This window comes from Austrofundulus limnaeus, unplaced genomic scaffold (genome assembly GCF_001266775.1).
Source record: "Austrofundulus limnaeus strain Quisiro unplaced genomic scaffold, Austrofundulus_limnaeus-1.0 Scaffold135, whole genome shotgun sequence".
Taxonomy (NCBI): Eukaryota; Metazoa; Chordata; class Actinopteri; order Cyprinodontiformes; family Rivulidae; genus Austrofundulus; species Austrofundulus limnaeus.
The window spans coordinates 19,487-29,389 of NW_013952537.1; the positions used below are offsets into that span (position 1 = coordinate 19,487).

Here is a 9,903-nt window from a genome sequence, read left to right on the forward strand (position 1 = left end):
CACACACACACACACACACACACACACACACACACACACACAAATACAAAGTAAATATAAAAAAGTCATCTGAGGTTTTGACAGTGAAGGAAAACAATTTAAAACTAAACTCAATGGGTTCCAATACATTTCAAGTTCTTTGTTTAAACTTAATAATGTAATATTATGCAGTGCTGGAGGATACAAACTAAATCCCCTATTGTTCTTAAAATGTTCATCAGTATTTAATACAACATTAAAACTTTTACCTAAGAGTCTGTAGTGATGTTACAAAGACCTATCTCTATCAATCTATATTCAGACAATCTAAGGGTGTACTCACATCAGCGCTGTTTAGTCCGCTTTACTAAAACTCTAGTTCATTTGTCTAGAAAGTCTGGTTAAGGCTGAGTCACACTACAAGATTTTAAAGCAGTCGGCCGATTTTCAGAGACTGATAGAGCCCACACACGAGGATAAAAAAATCATGGATATACCAGGTTTGGTCCTACAGTGTGTGGTGTACAGCCACACGACAAGAGACAACACACCACACACGAAAAGATATTTCATTCATGAACTGTCTGATTTTAAATCACGCGAGAATTCCTGAAATCTCATGAGAATTCAGATGTTCGAGGAAAAATCTCACGTGACCTCCAGAGACATGAGTTCAGAGTAAATAAACATTTGCAACAAGGAAGAAACAATGTGGATCGCTTGTGGACTATTTTTACCAGAGGAAAAACAATTTCTTAGGACTTTTAACATCCAGCAGACTTTCTGGTGAGTCATGACAGTTTTGGTTTACATCGCCTCGCTTTCTGATTGGCTACACGTCTCATTCAACAGGCTGCGAGCTCGGGTGAATAAACACACACTGTGATATTCGGGCCAAAAAATCAAACATGTTGAATATCCCCGATTTGAGGTTGGAGCGGACCCGATGTCCTTCCGAGCTGACTAGATCACTCTTAACTCACCACCCARGGCGGGAATATCTGCTATGATTTTCTATAGAGCCATCACGATAATCTGGACTTCCTTAAGATTGTCGGAAGGGCAAAAATCGGCATGATTTTCTTGTAGTGTGACGCCGGCCTAAGTTTGGGGAGGTGTGAATGCATAATCAATCTTTGATGCAGACCAAAAATTAAACTCTGGTTCACTTGAAAATTAAGGTATTCTCCTTACAGCTCATGGTAACTTTCAATCATTCGTAAAAAGTTCATGTTGACAATGACTTTTATAGCATCTGGTAAAATTGCACACAAATCCTTAAATACCCACAATCATTCACTTTGCTGAAAGCAGAGATTATGACAGAATTTGATGCTCAGTGCAAAAATTTCTGGTCTTTAATGCCAAACAGGCCCTTGGACACACACAGAAGATATCAATGAGTCCTATTTTTTAACATAAATACAGTTTTATGTTACGTTTTCCACTGTAGTTGCTTTAATATTTGGATTTGCAAGAATTTAAGCTGGTATRACTGCACTGAACAAATGTTGTAACTTAGGATACTGTTGTAACAAATATGAAAAAAACAAAGAAAATCATTGACGTTAAATAAAATTATTTTTCAAAACAGGAACAGTTAGTGTTTTAACAATAGCAATACTGAATGAATATTTACAACAAAACCATGCGGTGAAAATACAAAACAGTAAAAACAGAATAGCTTGACATCAGCTAGGAAAAATAAGTCAAATTCATAATGGCACAGAATAATCACAGCATTTTACATTTATTTATTTTTTGTCTTTCACAGAAACTTTAATTCCAGAGAATTCAAAGCCTATGTGGGTTATGATTTGAAGACATCTAAAATTTATTAGACATTTAAAAATACTTTAGTTCTTTTCACATTAAATGATGTCAATATCAAAATAAAAAAATGTACAGCTTTTATAGTCACAAAAAATATCAAGTCTCTAACGATAAATCATTTGTTTTATCTCCATATGACCATCAGTCTTGTCTGATTAGGGCATTGGAAAAGACAACCTTTTTTTTCCTCAGTGCAAGTTTTTTCTAGTCCCCATGGTGCCACTTGAGTTGAATGAAACTCCATTTAATGTCAGTTTGTGTGACTCAAACAACTCTTCATTTATATCAGTTTTCCAATTCTGTGGCCTGAAAGATGAGGCACTTTTTCAGTTTCATACTTCCCATTTCCAGCAACAAGATTGAAGCTCCTTTTGAAGAGTCTTTTTTAAAAACAAAGGAAGTGTGAACATCTGAGATCAGTGCAAGAAGGTGTTGCTTGTTACCAAGACCATTTTAATTGATTGCACTTAATTTAATCACTTGATTAGATTTTTTTTACCATCGCTCAAATCTGCTCAATGATCTTCATTGTCTTTTAGTGGTTAAGCACATTTTAAATTTGCTGTAATCCTAAATGCACCACTCAGCGTCTCTTAAATTTAAATTCATTCCATCATGTCATCATGTATGCAACAGAGGATAATAAGTGCCCTTTCTCAGATTGTAAACATCTGATATGGGGGTGAAAAATAGAATTAAACCACTATTTGAGCTATAGCAAGATCAGGAAATCCTGACATCCTGAAATACTCTCTTCTTCAGTATTTGTTAGAAATAAGATGGCTTAAGGGATGCTAGATTATTATTTGATGGGCAATGTTCTTGCATCAGTGGTGCTTRGTAGTCCAAACCACCATTTTGTTGTAACACTGAAGACTGATGAGAAGTCTGGCAAAAATCTTTCTGTGGTTGCTTGAGAGGTAATGTGCCATTTATTCCATTGTCCATGCAAGGTTTTATACCATCTAATTCAGTGGCGTCCGGCTCAGCTGGGCCCAGCTCTAGCTCCATTCCTGCATTTGCCTGCCTCTTCCTCCGCAGATAGATGAGGGTCCCAACCACCACAGCCAAGCCCATCACCAGTGCTAGGACTGCCAGAGCTGTGATGAGGGTGCTTGTTATAGATGTATTTCCATTCACTCGAGGCTGCACAGATGTTACAGGRATCCCCTCAGTTCGAGCCTCTGTGCATGACCCCATTTCTATTGAGCRGTTACCCTTAAAAATAATTTTCTCCCCAAGGGGACTGACACAAACAGAGTAGGTACAGTTGGGTATCAAACCACGTAAAGTGTATTCGGGGTAGGACGTTGGTAAACTCAGTACGATGGGGCGACGATCAGGTCCTGAAAGGTTGCGATAAGTCAGCCTGATGCCACGAATATTTGGCCGTGTCTCAATGAAACGGTGTAGGTCAAGCAGGATTGATGTGGAGGTCACTTGGAGAGAGGTAATTGCATTAGGCTTGTTGGGTGTCTCAGAGGCAACTGAAGGAACATTTGTTGTTGGAGGTTGTTGCTCAGGAATCTCTAACTCATTCTCACAGTAGAGGCCAACTATTCCAGAGGGGCATAAACAACTGACAAAACCAAGATAGTCTAGCATACAAGTGGCCCCATTAAGGCAGATGTTTGGGGGGCAGAAGTTTTCCTCCCTGTTTAAGCTGGGTGAGACTGGATGTTCTGGAGAAATGGGGTAATTATCTGTTCTTGAAGAAATGGTGTCTTCACTAGGTAGAATAGGAGGATGAATGGCATTAGTATGGATGATGACTGGAGGTGTGGTTGGAATTTGAGAAACAAAAGTCTTTACTTTGTGAGTGACAGCATATTCAGTTGTGGTCTGCGGACATCCAAAATCTTTGTGCTCCAGTTCTGAAAGCATTTTTCCAGCATTGACTAGAGGAAAATGACATCTGGTTATCTCAGGCCCCTTCAACTTCACTTCCTTCTCTTTTAACCAAACAGGGAACCAGGCTAATCGACATTGGCAGTTAAATGGGTTCTCAGCCACTGCCAAGTTCATCAACTTTGGAAAGCTTTCAAAAAATCCCTCAGAAAATCCTTGAAGATTAAGTCCACTAAGATCTAGTTCTTGAAGACCAGCCAGTTTTTCAAAGTCCTTCACCCTCAGCTCTATTATTGGGTTGGATGCCAGACTAAGTTTAATCAGCCCCTTGAGTGAGTCCTGCCTCAGGGCCTGAGGGACTTCCCTTAACTTGTTGCCTGATAAGTCAAGCTCATGGAGGTTCCTCAAAGAGGCTATAACATCTTCATCTACAGAGGTTAGCCCTAGAGACGCCAATTTAAGGGCCTCTAAGTTGGGGGTATGGAAATCTGAGGGTCCCAAAGTGGGGATGTTATTGTGGCTTAGATCTAAAAGAAGAAGTCTGGGAAAATTAAGAGAAGGCAGAGATGTAAGTTGGTTGCCTTGTAGCTTGAGTTCCAGCAGCATCTCTAAACCATCAAAAGCTTCCCAATGAATACTGTGTATCCAGTTCTCTTGGAGATACAGCCTTTCCAACTGAACCAACCCAAAGAAACTGTCTTTGGAAATGTGAGCAATGTTGTTAGAAGACATGTCCAAATTCTTCAACTTTGACAGTGATTCAAACACCCTGTCGGGAATTTCTGCCAACACATTCTGGCTAAGATCTAGTGTCACCAACTCCACTAGGTCTTTGAAGTCATTTTGGGATAATGAGGGAATGTCATTGTGGAAGATGAATAGATGTTGGGTGGTGACAGGAACTTGAGGTACAGTGATAAACCTTCTATTGTTGCAGAATATTGATTCTACGGAGCTGCACTTGCAGACTTCTGGACAGTCAGTGGACAACTCCGCAGCAGAGATGAGCAAGAAGAAAATTAGGTATGGCAACATGATGTTGGCGTCCTTCCAGTTCTGAAAAAACAAAAAAGAGAAAGAACAAGTGTTAACATTTTGCTTGCTGAGCTTATTCTTTAAAAAAAATAGAACTGAGTGAAATATTTTATTTTAATTCTTCTCAAACTGTAATCAAATTGGCCAGTACTTTTTGACTTAAAACTGCTCTCTAATTAGGCAGGTTTGTACGTTTGTGTAAAATGTAAAAAATAAACTCAAGTTGCAATTTATGCAGTACTATTTTATGTTATGGCGATTTTTAAATATTCTTCTCTCCCCTGTTGTTTGATAATAACCAGTTGCCCTTATTATCCAGCCAAGAATCTGTCATGTGCCACATCAACTGAACCCAGTACACTCTACATACAATCAAAACGGCAATTCATTGTAATGGCATGACATGAAGCTGCAAAACCAGTTCCTTTTGCTTTCTATTAGATTCATAAATAACTTTGGCAAAGCTGTTTTCTGCCACAGTAAGAAACCAAACAAATATGTGTTCTCATCTTTTTATATAAGATTTGACCACAGGATAGAGGAGAAACATCACTGTCAGAATGATAAGAAACAGATCAACACACAGCTCTGCACAGATGTGTGCACATATTCCTGCAAGCGTTCACACCAAAGACCCACATACAACTACACTATCTACAACACAGCTGGATTCTGTTACCCACAATTCACTGCAGTCATCCCTCACTGTGAGACAGAATGAGAGGCCCACATAAACCTTGGTCCTCCCCCGGTGATAAGAGAGAGGTAGGAGGAGACCAGACTTGAAGATTTTATTTTCTCTCTTTCTTTAGAGAAGAGAGAGGTGAATTGAGAGAGGAAAGGACAAAAAAGAGATGAAAGAGGAATTTGGAGTTTTAAAACAAAACTGATGAATTAATCCATAGCAGTGTTTGCCGTATAATAATGGTCTTGGGAGGGCAGTAGGCACAGAATGATGATTGACAACAGAAATACAGTATATAGTAGTATATAATAATATACTGGTATTTATTAAAAGAGATTGCAGCTTTTTTAATTACAGAACATATCTCTCACTTGCATCACTAATATCMCTAGCCATGAACCAGTTTTATATATCTGGAAGCTGATGTTATGTTAAAACTGCATGCCATACTCGTGAACTTCCACATGTTGCTGAAAATGATCTGCTTCGCTTGCAGAAGCTGATTGTTAAATTTGTAACATGGACTTATGAGCAAGTGAACATCTACATCTTCTTTTCATTGTCTCAGTTACCAAGAAAAAAGTTTTTCCTCCTCTGACGCCGCTGTGAAAAATACAACTATGGTTGTTAGATGCTTCGCTCTGCGCGACATACAGTGGGAGGGAGGGAGAAATTAGGAGGATTTATCCCTGTGAGTTATGTATGAGGAAATATTGAAACTTACTGTGGTAGTATATTAGAAAAATGTCAAAATTTACTTCTGTAATAAATACGAACCATCAACTTTAGCTTTTGGAGCAGGTGGTGGGATGTTAGGTGAGGCAGCTGGTTACATTAGGGGTGGCGGGCCACCCTCCTTGTACAATGGTAGGGGAAACACTGCATAATCTCTGCAGACCAAAGTTAAATTCTCTAAACATTAAGTGTATGACAGGACCCAGATATGAAGATATGATGTGTATTTTTCTGTGTTGAATAAGTACACAAAGTGATGCTTCAATACAAGCACAATATCTTACCATAAAAGCACTTTGGTAAAAGTTAAAGTCTCCCCTAAGTACATTACTTGAGTCAAATATTATTATAGTATATATTAGTATATATTATGTTTACTGTAGTTAAAACATTTGTGTGTTCTTGTATTCACCTTATCTCTTAAAGTATCTGAGATTTAATGTACTTAAGTATAAAAAGTCATTTTATGTAAAATGTACTTACGTATTAAAAGTAAAAATACTCAGTAAAAGTGAGCAGTTAGAATTTCCTAAATGACATTTATTGGGAGGTGACCTCCCCCCAACATTTTTTTCTATTGTTTGCTATTTTTTTCAGCTGCATGTAGCCTCTCTGCCATGATCATCTTAAAATGAGGCTACCCGCTATGTCCTGCTGGAGRATTACATGATTTGTGTCATGTGCAGGTGTGATGGACTGTACAAACTAATTAGGTGTCAGAATGGTATACTTCTCATCCAACCACTATCCAGGAGGCTTCATGTATCTGGATAAGTTTTTATAATTTTTTATTGAAAACAAGCCTAATTGAAATAAAAGTAATTGACTATTTTTTGAATGGTAAATGGACTGAACTTATAGAGCACTTTATACGGTCCCTCCAGACCCCAAAGCCCTTTACACTTACAGACATTCACCCATGCTCACACACAGTCACACACTGATGATGGTAAACTACATTGTAGCCACAGCTGCCCTAGGGCGCACTGACAGAGGTGTGGCTGCCATGCACCGGCGCCCCAGACCCTCTGACCACCATCTGTAGGCAAGGCGGGTGAGTGTCTTGCCCAAGGAAGCAACTGACTCCCCTAACCACTCCACCACAGCCGCCCCTTACATTTTTTTAATTGTAAGGAGTAAAAGTTCCAGATAAATAATAAATGCATGAAAATGTAAGTAGTAGAAGTAGAGAGTTGGCTGAAAAATAGTTACTCAAGTATAAATAACAACATTTTTACTGAAGTACAGTAAAAAAAGTATTTGTACTTTAGAATTTTTAGGGCATTTCTTTCAGAAAATACCAGAGTTATAAAGTAACATACAACCACAACCATTGCCATGCTTTTGTTGTTTGAAGACCGGACATGCTGTTCTTGTCCTTCCCTTTGGGATAATCTATTGCTTTTAATATGTGTACTGTAAAAGTCCACAAATTTATAAAGCCAAAAAGATTCATACCTGTTTGATCTTAAAGCATTCCTCATTTATTGCCAAGCTTTTACTTCTGTTACTGAGCTGTCTGCATCATGCATGTCTAACAACCTCTCAACATATCATTTGAGCCAAAAAAAAAAAGGACAAGCTACATCTAAGACTCTATAAAAATGTTTATATTGGACATGCATTTTTGATAAGACTTGTTAGAGAATAAATGCTGCTTCTGACTGTTTATTTTTCCCTTAGACAAGGAGAAAGWAGGTGTATACTGTGGTAAGAGCATTGATGTGCTTTTATATTTGCCTTATAAGTTGTTGCTGTTGCATAAACAGTTTGAATTCCCAGCCTAAGTTCAAGTCCGATTCTTGGAACTGGAATATAGCGAGCACTGATAGCTGTTTGCTGTGATTTAAATGCAGCTCTTTCATATTTGCTTCAGGCCGGGTGTCGAGAGAGCAAAGAAAACTAGCTCAGCTAATAGGAGAAATCTTGCCAAGAATGGGGTTATGATATTCATTTACTGCACACGTTGACAGCTAGGAGCATTATGAGACATTAAAAAGGGACTGCAAAATATTAAACATACTGATGACAAAAGCAGGTGGGTGACATCTCTAAAACAGATCCCTTCAACAGACTCACCAAAAATCAGCTAATAAACACTTACAGCTTCAGAAGAAAGGCAGAAGTGAAAGAGGGGAATTGGGGATCATAAATTGTTATAGAGTTTACATACAGGAAGGTTACATCACTTTAGTTAAAAAAAGAGGACATGAGTTATTGGTACCAACTCCCCAAAGGGGAATAATGTGTTACCTCATGGCTGAAGAGCTTAGCAACAAAATCTGTTTAACAACTTCAATCTTTCTAAGCAGATAAAGTATATCCTGTATATGTGTGTTGCACAGAAATGTGTACACACAAGCAAAAGTAAGTACAGATTTTACAGCTTCACATAAATCATGAACACAGAAATATTTAGAAAGTTCTTTTTAAATGGGGTTATGTAAAAAAGGTTACGTACAGTTATGTACTTTGGACAACCACAATTTGGTGAAAGAGAGTTTAATTCTGAGCAGATTAATGAGCTAACAGCTGGTTTCAGCAGGGCAAAGTGCAACGTTACCATCTTATAGGCACTTTACATTTTGTTTTATAAGCATTTAACCTGTTGTTAACTTAGCAATGCACTTATTTCATCAGTACACAGTGAGGGACATGAGCAGAACAGAATAGACATGAACCAAATAGAGTGAGACTTGACAATAGAGGGGCTTAAAGGCCCTCACGTACTCAGGCATACTTCACTTCGCGGAGGTCCGCGCAGACTCGAGGAGGCCTCAATGAACTGTTTTGGATGCGACATGACACCAAACTGATAAAGTTGAGAATCTGTCATTTTGTGGCTGAAATGGAGTCAAATTAACAAGCGTGTCCCACGGAGGAGATTTTAACATAGAAACTTATGATACATCAGTGGGGGAATAGGACTTCAGAGAGCAAAACATATGTGGGAGGAAATAGCTCAGACCGTGGGTAAAGTAAGCTATCTCTTCCTCCTCGTGCACTGACACCATGACTGAAATTGTGAGCAATTAAGGAATTTGTCAGGCGATCAGTACGCTCAAGTTTGAACTCTCAACCATTTGCAGACAATGGGCCTCATGCAAGAACCGTTCGTACGCACAGATTTGTTCATTGTGCGTACGAGTGATTTAGGAGAATGTGATTACGGTGCGCAGCGCTGTGGCTTCTGAATAAATGAAAATGATTTAACACAGTTGTTTATACTTTTAGCAGCTCTTTTTATCCCACAGCTGACCTGCTAAAAATGACAGTTTTTTTTTCTGGATCTCTGACAGACAGACTTCAATCTCTGAACTCGTAAAGTTTTTCTTTTAAGTTTTCGCTGTCATTTTCATGAATGGACACTTCCTGATATCTGAGGCAGGAATCATAGCCTTATATGGTGTTTTTGGGGTGGTAATTAAGCTAATCTCCTCTCGCCTGCAAGAGCAGCTGGATAGAACAGGTGGAAATTTACGCAGCTCATTTACGAACGTTTCCTGAAGATAGAAGAGTTTGTTGAATCTGACGTGACATGTTCGTACGAACCCTTTGTARGAACAAAAGTAAGAGAAATTTAGGATAAGAATACGAACATGTTCTTGCATGAGGCCCATTATGCGTGGTGTCTGCACATATCATGGACACACACAGTACGCCTGAGTATGTGGGAGCCTTTAGTGTGAACATGAATGTTTGTCTGTCTCCTTTGTCTCTATAGACCTGTGATATACTGGTGACTTATCCAGGGTGTTCTCTACCTCTCATCCAACGACCATTGGAGA

The 9,903-nt window shown here is 38.7% G+C and overlaps 1 protein-coding gene across 1 annotated transcript; it reads right to left on the reverse strand.

Moving 5' to 3' along the window:
* Positions 1-1,206: 1,206 nt before the first annotated feature.
* On the reverse strand, positions 1,207-4,732 carry LOC106522691 (vasorin). The gene has a single exon (XM_014015814.1). It carries the CDS (start codon positions 4,693-4,695, stop codon positions 2,581-2,583), a length of 2,115 nt encoding a protein of 704 aa, XP_013871268.1. The 5' UTR covers positions 4,696-4,732; the 3' UTR covers positions 1,207-2,580.
* Positions 4,733-9,903: the final 5,171 nt, after the last annotated feature.